The following is a 26600-nucleotide window of genomic DNA, read 5'->3' on the forward strand; positions in this document are numbered from 1 at the left end:
AGTCAAGCATTTCTCTTCATGGCAAACAAATAAATTATGGGCAGCTACACAATAGAACGCTATGCAGCTGTGCAAAAGAATAAAGAAGGCCAGGCGTGGTGGCTCACGCCTATAATCCCAGCACTTAGGGAGGCTGAGGCGGGAGGATCGCTTGAGCCCAGGAGTTCCAGACTAGCCTGGGCAACATGGTAGAACCCTGTCTCTACAAAAATTAGCGGGGCATACTAGTGTGCACCCATGAAGAGACCGTCCATGTCCTGCAATGGAAAGATCTCTAGAACGTGTGGTTATGAGGAAAAAAAAAATCACAGAATTGAACAGCATGTATAGAATGCTATTCCTTGGGGTAAGAAAGAGGGGGAAGGATATAGATTTGATTATGTTTATAATTGCATAAATAAACACTGGAAGGATATTCTGAGGAACTAAAGGGGTTGCATACTGGAGGAAGAGGAAATAGAATGCAGGGATACATCTTTCCAGAAACATCCCTAACATTTTTAAGATCTAGGGCAAGAGTACAAAAAAAAGACCATATACTACGGGGAAATATTTAAAAGGTAACTAAATAAAACATGCTTTATGCTTCTACTTTGCAAATATACCTTCCTTTACACTTTGGAAGGTCACGGTGGAATTTAGAATCTGGATATCTGCACTGGGTCAAGGTGTGGGGAGAGCCAGCCCTGTTCCTTTCTCTTCCTAGTCATGGCTATGTCCTGCCAGAGGGGCTCCACACACGTGTGGGCATTCCAGCTTGTACATCCAAGCTGGCCACATTTGTGCCAACAGCCACCCCTCGGATGTCCTTGGCCCTCAGGTGGGTTACTAACAGATCCATATGAGAATCACATGCAAGTTCATGGAATCTGGGCATGAACAGGAATTCTGGGATCCTGGTAACTCCAAACATGGTCTAGAAAGTGAGGCACAAGCTCTTGGTAGACACATTCCCTTGGCTCCAGGAACTTCTCATCCCACGGGGACTGGTATGGCCGGAGGAGGGCCAGGTGAACCTCAGTGCAGGGCCCCCTTGCCTATGTCCAAAGATATTACTCTACCTTTTATCTGTGTTGATGTTGGATCACATAACCTTTCCTTTCAAAAATCTAAAATTTTACCTAAACACCTGCACAATGAAAAATGATGTTGCATCTGGGGGCCCTCCAGACTTCTACGCCCTATAGTTAGAGTTCTGCTCGTGAGTCCCTGTAATCTTCCAAAGCCTGAGCCTCAGGCCAGCTTCACGGGGGCTGTGTTATCCTTGGGCTGCCTCCCCCAGCTCAAGGTCCCTCCATTGCAGCCTTGGAGTCTCATTGGTCCCAGGGGGTCACCTCCCTGAGACTCTGATTGTCCACACACACCGTCCCAGCATCACTTACATTGTAGAGGAGATCAGTCCACCCTTCCATGGTTATGCACTGGAAAACAGTCAGCACTGCAAACAGGATGTTGTCGAACTGAGTGATCCCGTTGTTGGGCCCTTCCCAGTAGGGCTGACATTTGGTCCCATTGGGGCAGGTGCGGGCGGGCTCTTCTGTCCCACATGGAGCCGGAGACTCACCCTGAATGTCATCTACAAAAGGGAAGGGGAGAAAAGTCAGGGGAAGGAGCAGGAAAATCAGCTCTGAGAAATAGGGACCCAAGTGACTCCACAATGTTGCTAGAACAAATAACTATTGGGACAAATGTGATCAGTCTTCAAAGAAATCAATGTTTGGCTTTGTGGGTCTATTAATTGTTTTCTATTGATTAATTTCTTGTCTGAGTTTTACTACTCTTCTCTTTCTGTTTTCCATGACTTTTTTTGTTTTGTTTTGTTTTGCTATTCTTTTCCTAAACTTTTGAGATGGATGAATTAACTGCCTTTAAGGCTATAAATTGCCTTTAAGTGTGGCTTTACCTGCATCTCAAAAATTTGTCATGCATTATCATTATTGTTCAAGTAAAATATTTTCCAATTTCCATTCGTATTTCTTTTTTGACCTACAGGTAATTTAGATGTATTTGTTTTTTAAAAAAACTTATTAGAGATATATACCTAATATATATATATGAAGACAGAGTGGGAGAGGGAGGGAGAGAGAGAGAAGGAGAGGCAGGGGGGAGGGGGAGAGAGAGAGAGAGAGAGAGAGAGAGAGAATAGTATAGAACAGTATAATGATTCACCATCTACCTATCACCAATTTAGACACTTACCTACTTACTTCTGGCCAGTCTTTTTACATCTATATCCCCTCCAAACACTTTGCCTTGCCACTAGAACTTTTTTTTTTTGAAATGGAGTCTCATTCTGTCATCCAGGCTGGAGTGCAATGGCGCGATCTTGGCTCACTGCAATCTCCGACTTCTGGGTTCAAGGGATTCTCCTGCCTCAGCCTCCCAAGAAGCTGGGATTACAGGTACCTCCCACCACAACTGGCTAATTTTTGTATTTTTAGAAGAGATGGGATTTCACCATGTTGGCCAGGCTGGTTTTAAACTCCTGACCTCAAGTGATCCGCCCGCCTCGGCCTCCCAAAGTGCTGGGATTACAGGCATGAGGCACTGCGCTCAGCCTAGAATATTTTTAAAGCAAAGCTCAGACATCATATCATTTCATCTGTAAATGAGAGGCGTGTCTCTTAATCTGCAAACACTTTTAGAGTTCTCTTTTTGTTACTGATTTCCAGCTTCATTGCATTATGGTCAGAAAATATGTTTTGTATTTTTTCAGCTTTTTGACCTCCGTTGAGACAAACGTTATGGTCCATAATACAGTCAGTTTTTGTAAATGTGCCGTGTGCATAGTGCAGCTGGTAAGTGCAGCCTTCTTCCGATATCCATTAGGACAAATTTGTCAAGCGTGTTGTGTTATTCTCCTATAAGCCTTGCTGATTTTTTTCTTCTTGGGATGTACTGGGCTCAGGGAGCTGTTCTGGGGGTGAGGGACACCAGTACACACAGTTCCTACCCTTGCCTAAGGGTAAGGAACAGGAGCTGAGCTTTCTCCCCAAATAGCAGGAGGCAGGCTGTGAAAATGCCACAAGGAGAGAGAAACGTGCCAATAGACACCCCTTTAGCTGGAAACCAAAGACAGCTTCCTGGGGAGGTGGCAGTCGGGCTGAACGCTAAAGGTCAGTCCAAATCTTAAGGTATTGATGAGGTAAGGGAGGCAGGAAAACTCACATCCTGGGAGTGTCCTCATTTTACCAGCGCAGCGGGTCTCAGAAGACCTTATTCTGTGAGTGATGCTCTTGAAGGTTTTCAAAGACGGCCGTGGCATTGTCGGACAAGAAAACAAACAGCTGAGTGTGTGTAAACTCAAGCTTCCTACTCAACAAAAATCTCTCTCAATGTATGTGCTATAGACTTTGCAGCACCAATTCTCTGCTCCCTTGACTGAGTACACAGCAGAGGGAAATAAACCGATGCTGAATGAATGAATCTTGTTGGCGTTTCAAGCTGTGGCTAAACAGAAACTCCAAGTCTAGCCTCGCCACGGACTTAAGTTGTTGGAAACGCCTTTCTCACTTAGGCTGGACTCGGTACATGAACTATTATTCGATAAATACAGGTTGGAAGGCAAAAATCTTTGAAACATAAGGCTCAGGGCAAAGAATAAAATAAATCCATGGGCTCCTATAATAAATGAGAACTATCGTTTGGGATGGCACCTGTGCCTGGAATCTTCTCTGTCTCCACCCCATGTCCAAGTCTGGCTCAATTCCCACCCTCCATGTAGCCTCTTCGTGTAGCCCAGTTAACACGGCCCCAGCCCCTCCCTCCTTCCCTCCCTCCCTCCATCTCTTCCCTCCTTCCTTCCTTCCTCTCTCTTTCTCTCTCTCTCTCTTTTTTTTTTTTTTTAAGACAGGGTCTCACTTGTCACCCAGGCTGGAGTGCAGGCACCATCATAGCTTACTGCAGCCTCACAGCCTCCAATTCCTGGGCTCAAGTGATCCTTCTTCCTCAGCCTCCTGAGTAGCTGGGACTATAGGCATGTACCACCATGCATGGCTAATTTTTAAATTTTTTTTTTTTTTTGAGATGAAGTCTCACTCTGTTGCCCAAGCTAGAGTGCAGTGGCGTGATCTCAGCTCACTGTAACCTCCACCTCCCAGGTTCCAGTGATTCTCCTGCCTCAGTCTCCCAAGTATCTGGGACTACAGGCACATGCCACCATGCCTGGCTAATTTTTTTTTGTATTTTTAGTAGAGACAGGGTTTCACTATGTTTGCCAGGCTGGTCTTGAACTCCTGGCCTTGTGATCCACCTGCCTTGGCCTCCCAAAGTGTTGGGATTACAGGCGTGAGCCACAGCACCCGGCCGATTTTTGATTTTTATTTTAGTAGAGACGGGGTCTTGCTATGTTCCCTAGGCTGGTCTCAAACTAACGGCCTCAAGGGATACTCCCACCTCAGCCTCTCAAAGTGCTGGGATTACAGGTGTGAGTCACTGCACCTGGCCCCTTTCAGGCATACAATAGCTACTGAATTTTCATATTTAGGGGGGCGTGGGTATAATCACACATTAGCCTTCACTGTTAAAAATGGCTGCAAATGAGGGGTCTTGTTTCTTCTAACTATTTTGGAAGCTCTTAGAAAGCAGGAAGACTTCCATTTTATCTTTGCTTCCTTCTAAGCGATTGGCACGGTGCTGGGCGCACAGGAACTGGGCTCCCGACACTGAGGAATGCTACTGAAAACGGGTCTATCTTTAGCAGCTTTGCGATCCCCCTCAACCCCCCAACCACCGACATGAAACACTCTGAGCGTTGCTTCTAGAAAAACAACCGTCCAGAGTGTCTGAGGAATTCGGTTATAAATACATTTTAAAATTAACCCACTGCCTGGGTGTCTGTATATATCTGTCTCTTACTCACACGTCTTATATTTTTAATCGTGAGCTAGCTTTTCAGTCTTTCTCCTAAATCGAGGCTTCCTCCCCTCTGGTGGCACCACCCACATCTGTCCCCTCAAAACCCCACTCGGACCCAAGTCAACCCTGTGGCCTCTTCTCCTTTAACTAGTCTAGGGTAGAAAAAAATAAAATAAAACCTCACGGAAACCTAGGATCCAGGAGTCCTGGTTTCTCGGCTCAAGGCTGATTTTTCCAAGAGGCCCTACCCCGTAGTCACATTCTCTCTCTCTCTCTCTCTCTCTCTGTGTGTGTGTGTCTCTCTCTCTCTCTTTCTCTCTTGCATTTCCGCCTGGGTGACGAGGCCAGGAGCAGAAATAGCTCTGCCTCAATTAACACCTTCTTCAACGGGGAAAGAAATAATTAGGACATTCCATATTGAGCAAACTTCACAAGCCCAGGAGAGAAGGAGACAGGAGGAACAAGAGAAAAAGAGGGAAAAAAAAAAACCCACAAAAAAACCAAAACCTCCAACCACTGCAAATAAACCTTCCCCAGTGGGTTTTCCCTCCCCCTGGGGAGGAGTGGGGAAGGAGGGCTCAGGGGCTGCCTCTGCGAATCCACTTGGGGGTCACTGGATGGAGAAGGTGGGTGGAAATCGACTCCCAGACAGAATCTTCTGTGGCTGCCTTTCCCAAACAAGGGGCCTGAAACCTCTTTCTGTGCCCACCTGGGTTCCCCTTGGGGCTTCTTAATTCATTCTATCCACTCCTTCCATTCTCAGCTCCCTTGACCCAAATCATCAGAACCAGCCTTGCCATTCAGTCTGTCTGCACCCAGACAGCCAGTGGTCTAAATATTGAAATACTGAAGGCATCCCTTCCTACTTGGTTCCATTTCATTCTGGAGCTTTACAGAGCAAGCAGCTAGAGTCTGGACAGGCAAAGATTTAACTGAAAACATATCCAAGGGCTATTTGGTTCCTGAGTGTGGATCGTGGTGGACACACTGCTTCCACACTGCTGGTTCAGAGCTGAGCCCTGGGAGTGTGTCTCTGGGCTGCCTGGCTTTTCCCCTGCTCACCCCACCCCTGGACCCAGCCACTGAAGGGTTAATGTGGGCATAGTCAGGGAGGGGCAGGACGCTGCTGAGTGCTAGGTTCTGACTGGTTGGTGCCAGGACTCCCAACTGGGATATCTCTGATACATCCTGGGGGTTGGGGGAGACCAGGAGGACTCATCTAGTACTCTCACCTTCTGTAAGGTACCACTCACAATGCATTTAGGCAATAACCCTTTTCTGGCCCAACTCTCCCCACTTCTTGCTTGCTTTAGAAGTCAGGACTGGCTGAGGTCTGAAAGCACCCAGAATACCTGTTCCACTCAGTCAGATGTGCCAGGCATTCATTCCCACTCTAGGAGCAGTCCTCACCAATGTCAGAAAGAAGCTGGTGTATAAATACCCCAGCTCCCTTGCCCCTTGGCTGGGACGGCTCTAAGGTGTGCGTTCTTTACTTATTTATTTATTTATTTATTTATTTATTTATTTATTTATGATGGAGTCTCGCTCTTTCGCCAGGCCAGAGTGTAGTAGTGCGATCTTGGCTCACTGCAACCTCTGCCTCCCGGCTTCAAGCGATTCTCCTGCCTCAGCCTCCCGAGTGACTGGGACTACAGGTGCCCGCCACCATACCCAGCTAATTTTTGTATTTTTAGTAGAGATGGGGTTTCGCCATGTTGGCCAGGATGGTCTCCGACTCCTGACCTCAGATGATCTGCCTGCCTCGGCCTCCCAAAGTGCTGGGATTACAGGCGTGAGCCACGGCACTCAGCTGAGTTGTGTGTTCTTTGCTGTCTCACGGAGGTGCCTAGGGGGATCCAGTCCCAGTTGTAACTGATAACCCACTTGATAGCACACCCTTTCACGGATCCCTTCCTTTCTCTGTCTCACTTCCTCATTCCCCTGATGGTGCTTCCTGGGATCATTCCCAGATAAACTCTTTCTCTGCTGGGTCACCTTCTATGGAACCCCAACCCTTTCAACAGCGAAGATCTCAGAGGCTATTGAACCTGCTGCCTCTCCTGCAGCGCTCTCTGAAGGAGACGATCCTCCCAGCTGCCAGGAGAAAGAACCACACCCCTGCCCAACCCTCCCAAGAGCTTGTCCCTGAAGGAGAAAACTGGAAAGACGCATCATGCTCCGTGGACCTACCTGTCCCCTCTTCAAAGCAGGTGGTATGAAATTTTCCCATATAAAATTCTAACCCTATGATTGCAAAAATAAGGATTGCAAAAAATAGGAGGAGGCCGATCTGCAGCAAAGGGATCATCGCCTTCATGATCGACTTCAGGACGACTTGTAAACCTGGGGGGACACAGAGAGAGGTCCCATAAGCCCACGAGCAAGCACCCCCAAACCCCGCCACCAAGACGCCGAGGTCTCTCCCAAACAAAGCAGGTGTGTTCCCGAGGGAACCTCAAGCACACAGGAGCCTGGGGATTGGGCAATGGTAAAGGAAGCACCACACGGAGGCTGGTCCTTATCATAGGAACAACCCTTCCTAGGTTTTTTTTTTTTCTTTCTTTGAGACAGGGTCTTGCTCTGCTGCCCAGGCTGGAGTGCAGTGGCCCAATCACAGACTCCCTGCAGCCTTAACTTCCTGGGCTCAGGCGATCCTCCTGCCTCAGTCCCCGGAATAGCTAGGACTACAGGTGTGCATCACCATGCCTGGCTAAGTTTTACAACTTGTTTGTAGAGATAGGGTCTTGCTATGTTGCCCAGGCTGGCCTGAAACCCCGGCCTCCGAGCACTCAAACCCCTCCGCCTCCTAAAGTGCTAGGATTATAGGTGTGAGCCACCATACCTGGCCCCTATTATTATTATTTTTCACTTTTTATATTTTTATTCTTTTTGAGACGGAGTCTCGTTCTGTCGCCCAGGCTGGAGTGCAGTGGCGCCATCTCGGCTCACTGCAAGCTCCGGCTCCCAGGTTCATGCCATTCTCCTGCCTCAGCCTCCCAAGTTAACTGGGACTACAGATGCCTGCCACCACGCCCGGCTAATTTTTCATATTTTTAGTGGAGACAGGATTTCACCATGTTAAGCAGGATAGTCTCGATCTCCTGACCTTGTGATCCGCCTGCCTCGGTCTCCCAAAGTGCTGGGATTACAGGCGTGAGCCACCGCGCCCGGCCTTATTATTTTTTAAAAAGCACTTTTAACTTTAAAGTATTTATTCATGTATTTTAATTAGCCAGGCATGATGGTGCATGCCTGTAGTCCTAGCTACTCTGGGGACTGAGGCAGGAGGATCACTTGAGCCCAGGAGGTTAAGGCTGCAGGGAGCTATGACTGTGCCACTGCACTCCAGCCTGGGCAGCAGAGCAAGACGCTGTCTCAAAGAAACATATATATGTATTTTATAGAGACAAGGTCTCACTATGTTATTCAGGCAGGTCTCGAACTCCTGACCTCAAGCGATATTCCCGCCTCTGCCTCCCAAAGTTCTGGGATTACAGGCACGAGCCACCGAGCCCAGCCAACTTTAAAGTATTTAATAAAAGTAATTGACATGCTGTTCCATTTGACGATCTTTTGGGCAAGAAAGGGGTGGGAATCCATTACTTTCGGAGCCGTATTCCTGGGTGTTGGGCAACTTGCACCCAGAAGAGGAAGCCATTTTCTTATTTTTTTTTTTTTTTGCTGCCAACAGGGGGCGTCTTTTCCTAATTCATAAAAGGGCGCCCATATAGGCTGGTTGCTGCTCTGGGTAGGGAAAGCGGTTGGTGGTCTCAATTTCAACCCCAAGGAACCAGACTCAACACTATTTCACTGGCTTCTAGCGACAAACCCCTGAGGTGGCCACGTATGTAAAGTCACTCCCATTTCCCACAGAAGTGGGAAGCAAGGCTGACAGAGATGATATGATTCACCCAAGAGAATGCATGAGAAATAGCAGAACTAGGCAGGGTGCGGGACTCACGCCTGTAATCCCAGTACTTTGGGAAGCCGAGGCCAGCAGATCACCTGAGTTTAGGAGTTCAAGACCAGCCTAGCTAACATGGTGAAACCCCATATCTACTAAAAATACAAAAAAGTATCTGGGCACCGTGGCCAGTGCCTGTAATCCCAGCTACTTGGGAGGCTAAGGTAGGAGAATCGCTTGAACTTGGGAGGCAGAGGTAGAAGTAGCCAGGATTGTGCCACTGCACTCCAGCCTGGGTCACAGAGTAAGACTCTGTCTCAAAAAAAAAAAAAAAAAAAAAAAAAAAAAGGCCGGGCACGGTAGCTCACGCCTGTAATCCCAGCACTTTGGGAGGCCGAGATGGGTGTATCACGAGGTCAGGAGATCGAGACCATCCTGGCTAACACGGCGAAACCCCGTCTCTACTAAAAAAATACAAAAATTAGCCGGGCCCAGTGGCGGGCGCCTGTAGTCCCAGCTACATGGGAGGCTGAGGCAGGAGAATGGTGTGAAACTGGGAGGCGGAGCTTGCAGTGAGTGGAGATTGTGCCACTGCACTCCAGCCTGGGCAACAGAGCGAGACTCCGTTTCAAAAAAAAGCAGAACTAGGATTTGAACCCAGGTCCATCTGATGCGAGGCCCCACGTTCGCCCATGTGCTGATGTTGCTTTCTCTGTTCTGAGCAACCCAATTCAGAAAGATGGTGGTGATAAGGAGGCAGGGGGCCGGGGGCCGTGGCTCATGCCTGCAATCCCAGCACTTTGGGAGGCTGAGGCGGGTGGACCATGAGGTCAGGAAATCGAGACCATCCTGGCTAATACAGTGAAATCCCATCTCTACTAAAACTACAAAAAAATTAGTCAGGTGTGGTGGCGGGCGCCTGTAGTCCCGGCTACTTGGGAGGCCAAGGCAGGAGAATGGCGTGAACCCGGGAGGCGGAGCTTGCACTGAGCCAAGATGGTGCCACTGCACTCCAGCCCGGGCGACAGTGCAAGACTCTGTCTCAAAAAAAAAAAAAAAAAAAAAAGAAGGCAGGGAACAGTCCCCGAAGGGACACAGTGGAACAGAAGACACACCTAAGTGGGCATCTGAAGACCTGAATCTGGGGGTATTGTCATCAATCAGGCACCCCATGCAAGCTCTCATCCTACCAAGCTCAGCCTCCAGTAGCCTCTCATCTAACAAATGGTTCATTCATGGTGGTTGAATGACTCTGGGCTTCAAATCCTTTTGGGAGAGGAAGGGGTTAATACTGAAATTCCCATCCTACACTAAAAGTTCCACTGTTGTAAGACTCGGAGAATGTTCATAATAATAATAGCCGGCCAGAAGTGGTGGCTCACACCTGTAATGCCAGCACTTTGGGAGGCTGAGGCAGTTGGATCACTTGAGCCCGGGAGTTTGAGACCAGCCTGAGCAGCATGGCGAAACCCTGTCTCTACAAAAGACAAAAAAAATTAACTGGGCATGGTGCTGTGTGCCTGGAGTCCCAGCTATTTGGGAGGCTGAGGTGGTAGGATTGCTTGAGCCTGGGGAGGCTGAGGCTCTACTGAGCTGTGATTGCACCACTGCACTCCAGCCTGCCGACAGAGCAAGAGCCTTAGTTAGTATTTCTTTGCCCATCATTGGCTTTTTTTTTTTTGAGATGGGCTTGCTCTATCACCCAGGTTGGAATACAGTGGGATGATCACGTCTCACTGCAGCCTCGACCTCCTGGGCACACGCGAGCCTCCTGCCTCAGCCTCCTGAGTAGGTGTGACTACAGGCACACTTCACCATGCCTGGCTCCACTACCATTTTTTTTTTTTTTTGAGGCTATTAATGCAGGTCTGAACGATGTCAACATCCTATGTCTGTAACCACTGTGCTATCTATTAGGAAAGTCTATAGTCAAAATGAAGGTTCAAACATATAGATTGGAGCTTTGCTTCTTGATTGGAGAAACTTCTCATGGCTCTTGATGGGTGGAGACCACAGTAAGAAAGGGAAACTGTCAGGAAAGCTTGAGGGGCCATGCCACTCCAAGGGCTTAAAAATGCAATGTGGGTGCTAACAGACGCAGTGTGGTGCAGTGGTTAAGGTGCTGGATACTCTTGGTGTCTGGCCAAGATCCCATTTTCTTTCTGATGTACCCGCCCTCCAGCTGCTATGGATGTTGGTTACCAATGCCTCCCAGCTGCCCCTCTTCTTAGTAGAATTGCCCTTGGTGATCAAAAGCTATCTCACCAGGGAGCTACTGCGTCTCTGCCTCCCATCCGCAGTGACTGACCATAGAAGTACAAAAGGCCAGCATCCTTGTCACACACTTTGGAGGACAACTCTGGTGTCACACACATTCCAGCTGAAATTGCATCCCTGCTCTATCCATTCCCCTGCCCCACCCTGCTGGCCTTGTGCTGTTTCTCCCGAGAGCCGTCCCCGAATAAAGCAGGTGCGTCTGAACACCCACCTACGTACCCGCTTCAAGGGAACCTGATATAGTCATCCACTTACTAGTGAATTCCAAACCTCAGCTTCTCCATCTGTAAATGGGGACTGGAATAGTATCTCCCTCACAGGATTAAATGAGAGAGTTCATACACAGTGAAGTACCTGGTAAGTCATAGGTGGTCATTAAACAGAGACTCTTGTTACTATTGCTACTATAATATATATACATATATATATATATATGTGTATATATATATGTATATATATTGTATGTTGTGAAATATACTGAATGTCACCCTAACCATGAGCCATCGGGCCATATATATATATATATATATATTTTTTTTTTTTTTTAATTTATTTTTTGAGACAGGATCTCTCACTTTGTTGCCCAGGCTGAGTGCGGTGGCACCGTCACAGCTCACTGCAGCTTCAAACTCCCAGGCTCAGGCGATCCTCCCATCTCAGTCTCCGTCCTATAGCTGAGGTTACTGGTACACACCACCATACCTGGCTAGTTTTTGTATTTTTTTTAGAGACAGCGTCTTGCTTTGTTGCCCAGGCTGGTCTTGAACTCCTGGCCTCAGGCAGTCGTCCCACCTTGGCCTCCCAAAGTGCTGGGATTACAGGTGTGAGCCACTGCACCTGGCTCTTTGGACTATTAGATTTGGGATGGCCCTTCATTTAATATGATGCAGGCATCTGCCGAGATCTTGCAGAGACCTTGGATAGAAGTGTCTTCTTTCTACGAAAAGACCCTGCTGGGGATCCTCTGGGAAATCTTACGCTTCAAACCTGGGTAGCAATGAGCCTGAAGAACGAAGCCAATAAAATGTAAAATGGTGATAATAAGAGAAACTACCTCACAAGTTTGTTGGGAGGATACATGACTTTAAAAAAATGGAAATACTTAGAATAATGTCTGGCACATAGTAAGTGTGTTTCTTTTTTTTTTTTTTTTTTTTTTTGAGATGGAGTTTCACTCTTTCATCCAGGCTGGAGTGCAGTGGCATGACCTCAGCTCACTACAACCTCCACCCTCCGGGTTCAAATGGTTCTTCTGCCTCAGCCTCCCAAGTAGCTGGGATTATAGGTGCCCACCACCACACCCGGCTAATTTTTGTATTTTTAGTAAAGATGGGGTTTCGCCATTTTGACCAGGCAGGTCTCGAACTCCTGACTTCAGGTGATCCGCTCACCCGCCTTGGCCTCCCAAAGTGGTAGGATTACAGGCGTGAGCCACTGCACCCAGCCTATACATTGTTTGTTTGTTTTTAAACTTTTTGTTGTATGGTTTTGTGAGACAAGGTCTCACTCTGTGGCCCAGGATGGAGTGCAGTGGTGCTGTCACAGCTCACTGCAGCCTTGACCTCCTGGGCTCAAGTGACCCTCTTGCCTCAGCCTTTTAAGTAGCACCACCATGCCTGCTTTTTTTTTTTTTTCCTGTAGAGATGAGGTTTTGCCATGTTGCCCAGGCTGCTCTTAAACTCCTGAGCTCAAGCTATCTTACCACTTCAGTCTCCCAAAGCGCTGGGATTTCAGGTGTGAGCCACTGTGCCCAGCCAACCTGGCTTATTTTAAAAAAAAAAATTGTAGATATGGGGGGGGGGGTCTCACAATGTTCCCCAGGCTGGTCTTGAACTTGTGGCCTCAAGTGATCCTCCCAAAGTGCTGGGATTACAGGCGTGAGCCACCATGCCCGGCTAAATTATTATTATTAACCAAGACAAGAAGACAGAAAAAGGACAGCCCTGTTTTATTTTTGCTTTTTACATTTTTTTCGGCTCAACCTATACTTAATCTTGACCCTGCATATGGCAGCCACCCCTAAAGGGGGAGGAGATGCATCTGTGGAGCATGAGAAAGCAGCAAGGAATGGGTATGAATTTTAGGGCTCGTTAGTGTCCACTGTAAGAATTCAGGTGAGTAATTTAACCTCCTTGAGCCTCAACCTTCTCATCTGTAAAATGGGTGTTCACTGGATGACTGTGAGGATGAAATAAGGTAATGCATGTAAAGTCCTCCTGCAGTGCCCTGTATACAGCAGGCACTCAGCAAATGGGAATGGTCATTGCCCAGGCTTGGAGTCACACTTGCTCCTAGTTCTGCCACTTCTGAGCCACAAAACCCTGCTCCAATTTTTCCACCACTCTGAGCCTCAGTTTCCCCCTCCATAAAATAGAGACATCAGTCCTATCGACTTCATAGGGCTGTGAGCATTGAATGAGATCACATGTGGTGCTTAGCATGGCTCTTGATAGACAGCAGGTGCTCAATAAATGGGCGTGGCTCCTAGCTTGCTTTCAGGAGCTCATGGGGATCTACAGTCACGTTCCTCGGGGTCCCCTACAGGGAGTCCCAAAGAGGAGACTGCCCTCACACAGGCTGGTGGTGGGATGTGGCCTCCTGAGATGCTCTACACAGGGGAAACTGAGGGCTCCTGGGGCCCCTGAGCAAACCCCTTGTCAGGGTCGGAAACTCACGCACTTGGGATTCCAGACACCAGCTTGAGCGGCCGCAGCACTCGAACTGCCCTCAGCGTCCGTAGGTCAAACTCCGTCCCAACTGTCGCCAAGATGCTGAAAGAAAGAAGCCAGAATGGAGAACAGAGGGTGGGTTTCGGGGGTCAGACAGCAGGGCGGGGGTGCTTGGGATTCCAAGTCGTCTTATATTGGCTGGGTGACCACAGGCAGGTGACTCGACACCACTGGCCTCAGTTTTGTCACCTGTAAAATGGTCTTAACAGTACCTGCCTCATGGGATAAAAGGTGATTTACAAAGACCCCCAACAGATGGTTCACGTTCCACAAATGTTGCAGTGAGAGAAATGGAAACTTCCCGATGGCTCATGGTTAGGGTGACATTCAGTATATTTCACAACATACAATGACAATAGGTTGTGGGGTGGCCTGGGGCCCTGGGGGAATGACAGACCTTTCGGGGTTTGTGACTCTTTATTTTATTTTATTTATTTATTTTTTTGAGACAGAGTCTCGCTCTGTTGCCCAGGCTGGAGTGCAATGGCGCGATCTCAGCTCACTGCAACCTCTGCCCCCGGGTTCAAGGGATTCTCCTGCCTCAGCCTCCCGAGTAGCTGGGATTACTAGGCACCTGCCATCATGCCTGGGTGCTTTTTTTTGCATTTTTGTAGAAACGGGGTTTCACCATGTTGGCCAGGCTGGTCGTGAACTCCTGACCTCAGGTGATCCACCCGCCTCAGCCTCCCAAAGTGCTGGGATTACAGGCGTGTGTCTGGCCTGGTTTGTACCTCTTTAACAAATGGCAGGAAAGCAGTTCAGTGTTAAGAGCCCAGCCTGCATGGGTTCAAATCCCAGCTCGGCCACTTTCCAGTTGGGTGACCTTGGGCAAAGAACGTCCCTGCTCTGTGCCTCAGTTTCCCCCTTTTGTATAACCTCGATAACAATAGTATCAATACCTCTAAGGGCTGTGAGGATTCAGTAAGTTGATAAAAAGTGGTCAGCACAATGCCAGGCACACAGGTGGTATGCTAAGCTACTCAGGAATAAATAAGAAAACAAAAAAATGGGTGTGATCTTGCCTGTGTGGACCAGCCAGCATCAGTCGGCTAGAAGGCAGCTACAGACCCCAAGCCTCTGGTCAAAAAGAGTCCCTTTTGTAAATGCAAGTTAGGAAGGATGATAGTGGTAGGTGGGATGAGGCTTCTGTAGAAACCCTCCGGGCAAGACCCTGTCATGAGACCTCATTTGTAAAAGTATTGCTGTTGAAATACAGGGTCCCTCCTGGCCCTGTTTCCTGAACATGTCCATTTCAGAGCTAAGTGATATACAGTGCATGGTCAAGGCACAATACAATAAAAGAGATTGTCATCAGAACTTCATATAATGGACAAGAAATGCCGAATACCAGAGGGTCTGTGGTTAATGGAAGGTTGGCAAATAACTTGGGGATTTTTCAGTTTATTTTTATTTTAGACATGGGGTCTTGCTCTGATGCCCAGGCTGGAATGCAGTGGTGCAATCATAGCTCGATACAGCCTTGAACTCCTGGGCTCAAGCAATCCTCCTGTCTTAGCCTACTGAGTATCTGGGATTATAGGCGGGAACCACCACACCTGGCTTGATTTTTCAGTTTTATACAGGGGCTTGGGTGTTAACACTTCAGTCTGTGGCCAACTGGTATCTGTACCTCTTGCCTCAGGGCTTTCTCCAAAGCTGAGGCAGGCCCAGGGAATGAACTTTAAGGGAGCAGCCCTCAACCAAAGATTGCTGGGAGTTGGTGGATCAATACCCCAGCTCCCTACCCCTCATTCTAGATCACTTAAGATGTAAGTTCCACATGGGCTTCCAGTGGGACTGAGCTCAAATGCCCACAGGACAACTCATCCTTCTTTGCCCCACCTCCCCTCTTCCTCTCCAACCCTTTCTGGGGTCACCTCTCAGATGAACTACTTGCACAAGGATTGCCCTAAATTCTTGTTTCAGGGTCTATTCTGGGTCATCCTAAACTAACACGAAGCCTGTGCTCAACTTTTTTTTTCCTCAAGATTACTCCTAGAGGAGAGATGGGCATATTAGGTTGGACTGACCTACTTTTCCACCATCCACAAGTGGGCGTCTGAGCACATCCTATATGCTGGGTAGAGGGACACACGAGACTATCCCTGCCCCACGGAGCTGATGCAGAAGAGAAGCACTTAAGAAAAACATGCACACAATGAATGAATCTGTTGCAGGTGTGATGCCTTCTCAGCTCAGAAGACAATGGCTTTGAGGGGCACACAGCAGGTTGTGTTAACTAGTCCGGGGCCTGGGGATACCCCCTACTTCAAGTCAAGTTCCCAGAGATGAGGAGAAATCTGGCCAGTGGGGAAAGAACTTTCCAGGCTGAGACAGCGGCCATGACAGAGAGCTTGGGACTGAAGGAGGCTTGGAAAATTCAAGAAATGACATGGTGTCACCACTGGGATTTGGATGGTGAGGTTCAAGCAGCAAGCCATGAAGCCAGAGTAGGCAGGGGCCATGACATACAACTTTACAAAAAATGAATTTATTTATTTTTATTTTTAGAGACAGGGACTTATTGTCACCCAGGCTTGAGTACAGTGGTGCAGTAACAGCTCACTTGCAGCCTCAATCTCCTGGGCTCAAGCGATCCTCCCACCTCTGCCTCCTAAGCAGCTGGGACTACAAGTGTACAACAACACATTCAGAAAATTTAAAAAATTTTTTGTAGAGATGGGGTCTTGCTATATTGCCCAGGCTGGTCTTGAACTCCTGGCCTCAAGTGATCCTCTCACTTTGGCCTCCCAAAGTGCTGGGATTATAGGTATGAGCTACTGCACCTGGCCCATTCAACTTTTAATTTGATTTACTTTATTTTTCTCTTCTCCTACCAGCTTTCTGATACTAACTTGGGTTCCTCAAATTCTGACTTAGAGATCATTATTCTCTTCTTGCACCTTGTTTTCTTCTGTGCTGGCAGATAAAAACTGTCAGGTGTTCACAGCAAAGAACAGGCAGTGGCTAAGTCCTTACTTTTTCACTTCACAAACATTAACTGAGCACTAATAACAAGCCAGGCTCTGTCTCTGTGTGGGGGGAGACTGAGAGTAAACCCAATAAATACAAGCAGGCTTTGTTTTGTTTTGTTTTGTTTTAGAGATGGAGTCTCCCTGTGTTGCCCAGGCTGGCCTCCAACTCCTGGGCTCAAGGGATCCTCTTGCCTTGGCCTCCCAAAGTGCTGGGATTATGGGTGTGAGCCACCACACCGGCCGAGGCAGACTTCATTTCACGGTACTTTGCTTTACTGCAATTTGCAGATATTGTGTTTCTTACAAATTGAAGATTTGTGGCAACCCTGCATCAAGGAAGTCTATCAGGGCATTTTTTTCCCTAACAGTGTGTGCTCACTCGCGTCTCTGCGTCACACTCTGGTAATTCTTACAGTATTTCAAACTTTTACATAATTATTACATCTGTTATGGTGATCTGTGATCAGTGATCTTTGATGTGACTATTGGAATTGTTTGGGGGTGCCACGAACCACATCCATAGAAGATGGCAAACTTGATCGATAAATATTGGGTGTGTTCTGACTGTTTTGCCAACTGGTTATTCCCCCATCTCTCCTGCTTTCCTTGGGCCTTCCTATTCCCTGAGACATAACAATATTGAAATTAGGTCAGTGTATAACCTTACAATGGCCTTTAAGTGCTCAAGTGAAAGGAAGAGTCTCATGCCTCTCACTTTAAATTAAAAGCTAGAAATGATTAAACACAGTGAGGAAGGCATGTCAAAAGCCGAGACAGGGCCAGGGATGGTGGCTCATGCCTGTAATCCCAGCACTTTGGGAGGCTGAGGTGAGAGGACGGCTTGAGCCTAGGAGTTTGAGACCAGCCTGGGCAAAATAGGGAGACTTCATCTCTACAGAAAATTAAAAAATTAGCTGGGTGTAGTGGTACACACCTGTGGTCTCAGTTATTTAGGAGGCTAAGGTGGGAGGATCACTTGGTCCTAGGAAGTTGAGGCTGCAGTGAGCAGTGATCGCACCACTGCACTCCAGCCTGGGCAACAGAGTGAGACCCTGTCTCAAAAAAAAAAAAAAAAAAAAAAAAAAAAAAAAAAAAAAAAAGGCCATAAGCTAGAGGTGAGCCAAGTTGTGAATGCAAAGGAAAAGTTACTGAAGGAAATTAAAAGGGCTACTCCAGTAAACACGTCAATGATAAGAAAGTGAGACAGGCTTGTTGCTGACATGGAGAAAGTTTTAATGGTCTAGGTAGAAGATCAAACCAGCCACAACATTCCCTTAAGCCAAAGCCTAATCCACAGCAAGCCCCTAACTCTCTTCAATTCTGTGAAGACTGAGAGAGGTGGGGAAGCTTCAGAAGAAAAATCTGAAGCTAGAAGGTCTTGGTTCATGAGGTTTAAGGAAAGAAGCTGTCCCCATAATCTAAAAGTGCAAGGTGAAGTGGCAAGTGCTGATGGAGAAGTTGCGGTAAGTTATCCAGAAGATCTAGCTGAGATTATTAATGAAGCTGGTGACACTAAACAACAGATTTTTAATGTAGACAAAATGCCCTATTGGAAAAAGATGCCATCTAGGACTTTCATAGCTAGAGAAGAGAAGTCAATGCCTGGCTTCAAAGCTTCAAAGGACAGGCTGACTCTCTTGTTAGCGGCTAGTGCTCCTGGTGACTTTAAGTTGAACCCAATGCTCATTTACCATTCCAAAAGTCCTAGGGTCTTAAGAATTATGCTAAATCTACTTTGCCTGTGCTCTATAAATGGAACAATGAAGACTGAATGACAGCCCGTCTGTTTATAGCATGGATGACTGATATTTTAAGTCCACTGTTGAGATCTACTCAGAAAATATACATATATAATACAATATATATATTTTGGACGAAGTTGCACTCTTGTTGCCCAGGCTGGAGTGCAATGGCACGACCTTGGCTCACTGCAACCTCCGCCTCCCAGGTTCAAGCGATTCTCCTGCCTCAGCCTCCGGGGTAGCTGGGATTACAGGCACCTGCTACCATGCCTGGATAATTTTTTTTTGTATTTTTAGTAGACTTGGGGATTCACCATGTTGGCCAGGCTGGTCTTGAACTCCTGACCTCAGGTGATCCACCTGCATCGGCCTGCCAAGGTGGTGGGATTCCAGGTGCAAGCCACTGTACCCAGCCAGAAAAAATATTTCTTTCAAAAATATTACTGCTGACAATGCACTGGTTATCCAGGACCTCTGATGGATGTGTACAAGAAGATGAATGTTGTTTTTATGTCTTCTAACACAACATTCTTTTTTTTTTTTTTTTTTTTGAGACGGAGTCTCGCTCTGTCGCCCAGGCTGGAGTGCAGTGGCCGCATCTCAGCTCACTGCAAGCTCCGCCTCCCGGGTCTATGCCATTCTCCTGCCTCAGCCTCCCGAGTAGCTGGGACTACAGGCGCCCGCCACCTCACCCGGCTAGTTTTTTGTATTTTTTAGTAGAGACGGGGTTTCACCGTATTTAGCCAGGCTGGTCTCGATCTCCTGACCTTGTGATCCGCCCGTCTCGGCCTCCCAAAGTGCTGGGATTACAGGCTTGAGCCACCGCGCCCGGCCTCTTTTTTTTTTTTTTTTTTTTTTTTTTTGAGGCAGAGTCTCACTCTGTCGCTGCAATGGTATGATCTTGGCTCACTGCAACCTCCGTCTTCTAGGGGGTTCAAGCAATTCTCCTGCTTCAGCCTCCCAAGTAGCTGGGATTAAAGTCACACACCACCCAGCCCAGCTAATTTTTGTATTTTTAGTAGCGATGGGGTTTCACCATGTTGACCAGGCTGGTCTTGAACTCCTGACCTCAAGTGACCCACCTGCCTCAGCCTCTCAAAGTGCTGGGATTATAGGTGTGAGCCACCATGCCCAGCCACAACATTCATTCTGTAGCCCATGAATCAAGAAGTAATTTTGTTTTTCAAGTCTTTTTTTTTTTTCTGAGACGGAGTCTCGCTCTGTAGCCCAGGCTGGAGTGCAGTGGCCGGATCTCAGCTCACTGCAAGCTCCGCCTCCCGGGTTCACGCCATTCTCCGGCCTCAGCCTCCCGAGTAGCTGGGACTACAGGCGCCCGCCACCTCGCCCGGCTAGTTTTTTGTATTTCTTAGTAGAGACGGGGTTTCACCGTGTTAGCCAGGATGGTCTCGATCTCCTGACCTCGTGATCCACCCGTCTCAGCCTCCCAAAGTGCTGGGATTACAGGCTTGAGCCACCGCGCCCGGCCGTATTTCAAGTCTTATTATTTAAGGGATACATTTCATAAGGCTATAGCTGCCATAGACAAATTCCTTTGATGCACCTGGGCAAGGGAAATTGAAAACTTTCTGGAAAGGATTCACCATTCTAGATACCATTAGGAACATTTGTGGCTGGTTCCAGTGGCTCATGCCTGTAATCCTAGAACTTAGGGAGACCAAGGCAGGAGGATCACTTGAGGCCAGGAGTTCAAGACCAGTCTGGGCAACATGGTGAGACCTCAACTCAATTAAAAAAAAAAAAATCCACAATGAACAACAACAAAAAGAACATCTGTGATTCATGGGAACAGGTCACAATATCAACGTTAATAGGAATTTTGAGGAAGTCAACTCCAATCCTCATGGATGACTTTGAGGAGTTCAAGACTTAACTGGACGAAGTCACTGCAGATGTGATGGAATAGCAAGAGAACTAGAATTAGAAGTGGAGCCTGAAGATGTGACTGAATTGCTGCAGCCTCATGATCAAACTTCAATGCACGAGGAGTTACTTGTTACGGAAGAGCAAAGAAAGCGATTTCTTGAGATGGAGACTACTCCTGGTGAAAATTCTGTGAACACCGTTAAAACGACAACATGGGATTTAGAATATGACATAAACTTAGTTGGCAAAGCAGTGGCAGGGTTTGAGAGGACTGACTCCAATTTTGAAAAAAAGTTCTACTGTGGGTAAAATGCTGTCAACGAGCATCTCATACTAGAGAAATCTTTCGTAAAAGGAAGAGTCGATGGATGCAGAAAATTTCCTTGATGTCACAGCCACCCCAGTCTTCAGCAACCACCACCCCGATCAGTCAGCACCCATCGACATTGAGCCAGTGACCCTTCACCAGTAAGACGAGGACTCGCTGAAGGCTCAGATGATTGTCAACTTTTTTTTTTTAAGTAATAAAACATTTTTATTTATTTATTTATTTTTATTTTTAATTTTTTTTTTTGAGACAGAGTCTCACTCTGTCACCCAGGCTGGAGTGCAGTGGTGCAATTTCGGCTCACTGCACCCTCCCTCCACCTCCCAGGTTCAAGCAATTCTCGTGCCTCAGCCTCCCCGGTAGCTGAGCTTACAGGTGTGCGCTACCACACCCGGCTATTTTTTGTATTTTTAATAGAGACGGGGTTTCACCAAGTTGGCTGGGATGGTTTTGAACTCTTGACCTCAAGTGATCCACCCACCTTGGCCTCACAAACTGTTGGGATTACAGGCGTGAGCCACTGTGCCCAGCCTTTTTATTTTTTTAATTTGTAATTTTTGTTGAGAGATACGGTCTCACTCTGTCTCCCAGGCAAGAAGAGTGCAGTGGTGTGATCATAGCTCGCTGCAGCCTCAATCTCTCGGGCTCAAGCGAGCCTCCCACCTCAGCCTCTCATGTAGCTGGACTCACAGGCATGTGCCACCATAAGCAGCTATTTTTAAAAATAACTTTTTGTGTAGAAACGGGGTCTCACTTTGTTGCTTGGTTTCAAACCCCTGGGCTCAAGCAGTCCTCCTGCCTTGGCCTCCCAAAGTGTTGGGATTGCAAGCGTGAGCTGCTGTGCCCAGCGCTAATGCATTTTAAAATTAAGGTATGTACTTTTTTTTTTTTTTTTAGACATAACACTGTCATGCACTTAATAGACTATAGTGTAAGCATAACTTTTATGCGCACTGGGAAACCAAAAAAAGGCACATGACTCACTTTATTACAATATTCGCCTTATTATGGTGACCTGGAACCAAACCAGCAGTGTCTCTGAGGTGTACCTGTACGACAGATGTTAGGGTGATGAGTACTTAGGAGAAAGTCGCCAAAGAGCAAGGGGAAAGGATGTGTCAGTGACATGGGGCTGGGGGTGTGAGGGGAGTGGTGACATTTCTTTTTTTTTTTTTTTTTTTTTTTGAGACGGATTCTCGTTCTGTCACCCAGGCTGGAGTGCAGTGGCCGGATCTCACCTCACTGCAAGCTCCGCCTCCCGGGTTTACGCCATTTTCCTGCCTCAGCCTCCCGAGTAGCTGGGACTACAGGCGCCCGCCACCGCGCCCCGCTAGCTTTCTGTAATTTTTAGTAGAGACGGGGTTTCACCGTGTTAGCCAGGATGGTCTCGATCTCCTGACCTCGTGATCCGCCCGTCTCGGCCTCCCAAAGTGCAGGGATTACAGGCTTGAGCCACCGCGCCCGGCCGGAGTGGTGACATTTCTATCAGTAAAGGCACCTGCTCTTTACCACCTGGAAGGGAACCACTTCAGTGTTAAAAGTGTTCAGGGCCGGGCGTGGTGGCTCACGCCTGTAATCCCAGCTACTTGGAGGCTGAGGCAGGAGAAAAGCTTGAACCTGGGAGGCAGAGGTTGCGGTGAGCTGAGATCACGCCATTGCACTCCAGCCTGGACAGTAAGAGTGAAACTTAAGTCTCAGAAAAAAAAAAAAAAGAAAGCCAGGGGCAGTGGCTCACGCCAGCACTTTGGGAGGCTGAGGCAAGCGGATTGCAAGGCCAGGTGTTCGAGACCAGCCTGGCAAATATGGTGAAACCCTGTCTCTACTAAAAATACAAAAATTAGCTGGGTGTGGTGGTGGGCCCCTGCAGTCCCAGGCTACTTGGGAGGCTAAGGCAGGAGAATCACTTGAACCTGGGAGGCAGAGGATGCAATGAGCTGAGATCGAGCCATTGTACTCCTGCCTGGCAAGAGAGCGAAACTCCGTCCAAAAAAAAGTGTTCAGACTAGCACTGCCCAGGAGAAATCTATTAAGAGCTATTTACGAAATTTTATGGCCAGGCGTGGTGGCTCATGCCTGTAATCCCAGCACTTTGTGAGGCCAAGGCGGGCAGATAACCTGAGGTCAGGAGTTCGAGACCAGCCTGGCCAACATGGTGAAACCCCATCTCAACTAAAAATGCAAAAAATTAGCTGGGCGTGGTGGTGGGCGCCTGTAATCCCAGCTACTCGGAGGCTGAGGCAGGATAACTACTTGAACCTGGGAGGTGAAGGTTGCAGTGAGCCGAGATCATGCCACTGCCCTCCAGCCTAGGTGACAGAACATGACTTTGTCTCAAAAAAAAAAAAAAAAAAAAATTTTAAATTTTCTATTAGCCACATTAAAAAAGTAAAAAGAAACAGGTAAAGTTAGTTTATTAGTTTATTTATTTATTTATTTATTTATTTATTTATTTATTGAGACAGGGTCTCCTTTTTGCCCAGGATGGAGTGCAGTGGCTCGATCTCAGCTCATTGCAACCTCCGCCTCCCGGGCTCAGGTGATCCTCCTGCCTCAGCCTTCTAAGTAGCTGGGACTACAGGCATGAGCCACCACGCCCAGCTAATTTTTGCATTTTTTTGAGAGATGGGGTTTCACCATATTGGCCAGGCTGGTCTCGAACTCCTGAGCTCAAGCAATCCACCTACCTTGACCTCCCAAAATGCTGGTATTTGAGGCATGAGCCACTGCGCCCAGACTGAATCATTCTAATAAAATTGTAGACCTGCTGGGCACAAAAGCTCCTGCCTATAATCTCAGCTACTCGGGAGGCTGAGGCAGGAGGATCACTTGAGGCCAGGAGTTCCAGACCAGCCTGAGCAACATGGCAAGACCTTGTCGCTAATAATAAAAATAATAATAATTTTAAAAATTGGCATGGCGTTGTGGTGTGTGCCTGTAACCCCAGCTACTCGGGAGGCTGTTGGTGGGAGGATCATTTGAGTTTGGGAGTTTGAGGCTGCAGTGAGCTTTGATCGTGCCACTGCATTCCAGGCTGGGAGACAGAGCGAAATCCTGTATCTTAAGAAAGAAAAGACATTTTGCACATTATTTCCCGTGGAATCTGGTCAATATTCTACACTTTCATGTGTTTCAATTGAAGGGCTCGAAGGCCACATGTGGCCAGCGGTGACTGTATCAGACAGCACAAGTGCAGAGAAATAGATATTTGAATAAAGACTGGGAGAAAGCAAGGGAGGCAGGACAGTAAGCCATACGAATATGGGAATATGTCGGGGAAAACTCTAGGCAAAGGGAACAGCTGGTACAAAGGTCCAGCTGGTGCACAGGTCCTCCTCCACTCTCCCCCTCACTCACTCTGTCTCAGCCACACCAATTCATCCCTATTCTTCAAATGCACCCAGCTGGACCATGCATTAAATAGCTAGACCATGCCTGGTGTATTTGAGAAACAGGGATGAGTTGGTGTGGCTGGAGCAGAGCGAGCGAGGGGGAGAGTGCGAGGGGAGGAAGGCAGGGAGGTGATGGATGGTGCAGGGCTTTGTGTGTTGTGGAGAGGACTTTGGCTTTTGCTCTGAGTAAGGTGTGAGCCATGGAGGGTTCTGAGGGGAGGAGGGATGTCATCTGACTTGTGTTAAAATACGATCCCTCTTGGGTGCAAGGCCGGAAGCTGGGAGATTGAGGAGGAGGCAACTGCATTGATGCGGGTGAACACTGATGAGCCTGGACCAGGGAGGTTGCACTGGATGCAGCGATAACACTGAGACAAACGCCACCCTGCTTTAGGGAGAGACCACGCCAATGAGTGAATGAGAGATTCAACTACAAGTCCTCTGACCCCAGGGATAGAGGAGGCAGGGATGAAGAGGAAACGATTACAGCCCGGCGACAGCATTATCGCAGAGCTCATGTCCGGGGAGGCAGCATAGCACAGTCAGAACATCTCAAGACGGGTTAAATCCTGGCCCTGCATTTTCTCATTGTGTGACCTTTCCCACCGCCTTAACTTGTTCAAGCCTCGGAAATGCAGATAATCTCACCTCCCTGTGCAATCCCAGCTGGCTCCCAAGACGCATTACCTCACAGCCTCCTCTCGGGAAGGATAAGAAGGAATTAGGAGGGGAACAGGAAGATAAGGGAGGCTTCTCTGCCTAAGAACGCCCTATGGAGGCAGAAGGCTTCACTCAGTGTACGTGGTAGGGGAGAGGCTGGGTGAGCTGGACAGTGGAGGCTGTCAACTAGATGCTGGGTCTTGTCCTGTGGACAGTGAGAGTCATGTAAGGTTTTGGAGCAGGAAGGGATGTGATTAGGGTTGGCGTTCGGAAGACAAGCCTGACAGCTGAAAGGACAGATTGGTGGTGATGGAGCAGAAGTTAGGAGGGAGCCGCAAGAGCAGGCTGGTGTAATGAGGGCTGGAACTAGGACAAAGGCAGTGGGAGTACAAAAGAGGCCCTGGTTTATATATAGCTGCCATTGATTGCTGTGCTCCAGGGAGCCTGCCTGGGCTCATCAAATCCTCCCTGCATCCCAGTGGTTGGCAGTTTGAGGCCCATTTTACAGAGGAGGAAACTAAAGCCCAGATAAGTTAATCCCACGTGGAGGTTCCTACCGCTGAGTAAGAACTCGAACCCCAGATCGGCCACAAGACTCCAGAATCCCAGTTCTCCACTGTGTTGTCCTCTAACTCCTGTGACTAGTTGGGCAGGGTGAGGGAAAAGGGTGGTGAAGAAAGGGAAGAATGGCTCTGGTTCTGAAAGGACCACGGAGTGATGTTCATTCATTTATTCAACAAGGATTTAGCGAGCACCTACTATGTGCCAGATACTCAGAGTTCCTAAAGATGCTGCCAAGAACAAAACAATAATGGAAAAATATATAGTATGTCAGGCGGTGTGAACATGGCAGCCCCTAGGGCTTCCAATGGAAAGACTGAGTGTGGAGCAGGAGGGAGAAGTGTCAAGGGCGATTCCAGGGTTTTGGCCTGAGCTACCTGAAGCATGGAGTTGCTGTCAATGGAGAAGGGGAAGATGGAGGAAGAAGGTTTCGAGGAAGATCAAGAACTGGGTTGTAGACATGTTGAGTTTGAGATGCCAGTTTTCTGTCACTCCTCAGTTAAAATCTTCCAATGGCTTCCATCAGGCGTGGAGTAAAATTTAAACTCTACCATGACCACATGACTTTGCGTGATGTGACTCCTGCTGACCACCTTGTCCCACAACACCCTGGCCACTCCGACTTCCTTTCTGTCCTGCTAGCAGGAAAAGCTCATTTTCTGCTTTATTGAGAATTACTATATTGGCTGTCTCCTCTGCCATCCCCATTCCTTCAACTCTCATCTTTTACCCAGCTGGCCTCTTCGAATTCTTCAGGTTGAAACTCAGATTCTGTCTTCTCAGAGAGAACATCCCTCAACTTCCTAGCTAAAGAGATCCTGCCCCTTCACTACCTGGAATTATACTGTTTGTTTGTTTGTTTATTTATTTTTAAGACAGGATCTCCCTCTGTCACCCAGGCTGGCGTGCAGTGGCACAGTCACAGCTCACTGCGGCCTTGACCTCTTGGGCTCAAGCAATCCTTCCACCGTGTCCTCCCAAGTAGCTGGAACTATAGGCATGCACCACCCTACCCACCTAATTTTTTATATATATATTTTTTTGTAGAGACAGGGTCCCACTACGTTGCCCAAGCTGGTCTCAAACTCCTGGATTCAACTGATCCTCTCATCTTGGCCTCCTAGTGTTTGGATTACAGGTGTAAGCCACCAAGCCTGGCCATACTATTTATTAAGTCGTATTTATTATTCATGCCCTCTTCTAGAATGTCAGCTCCAAGAGGACAGGTGCTTTTTTTGGTAGCATCTTTCATGGCCTAGTGGGTACTCAATAAATATTGGGGTGGGTGAATAAT

The 26600-nt window shown here is 47.8% G+C and overlaps 1 protein-coding gene across 11 annotated transcripts in view; it reads right to left on the reverse strand.

Moving 5' to 3' along the window:
* The window catches only part of LOC105499905 (calcium voltage-gated channel subunit alpha1 A), a 433831-nt gene that overhangs the window by 163389 nt on the left and 243842 nt on the right, over window positions 1–26600 (reverse strand). For all 11 annotated transcript variants that reach the window (XM_011710610.3, XM_071087269.1, XM_071087268.1 and 8 more), the window contains 3 exons: window positions 13718–13809; window positions 7048–7200; window positions 1383–1576 (listed from right to left, as the gene is read on the reverse strand). In XM_011710610.3, coding sequence (XP_011708912.2) covers window positions 1383–1576; window positions 7048–7200; window positions 13718–13809 — 439 coding nt within the window. The remainder of the gene's footprint in view (window positions 1–1382; window positions 1577–7047; window positions 7201–13717; window positions 13810–26600) is intronic.

Source organism: Macaca nemestrina, chromosome 20 (genome assembly GCF_043159975.1).
Source record: "Macaca nemestrina isolate mMacNem1 chromosome 20, mMacNem.hap1, whole genome shotgun sequence".
NCBI lineage: Eukaryota > Metazoa > Chordata > Mammalia > Primates > Cercopithecidae > Macaca > Macaca nemestrina.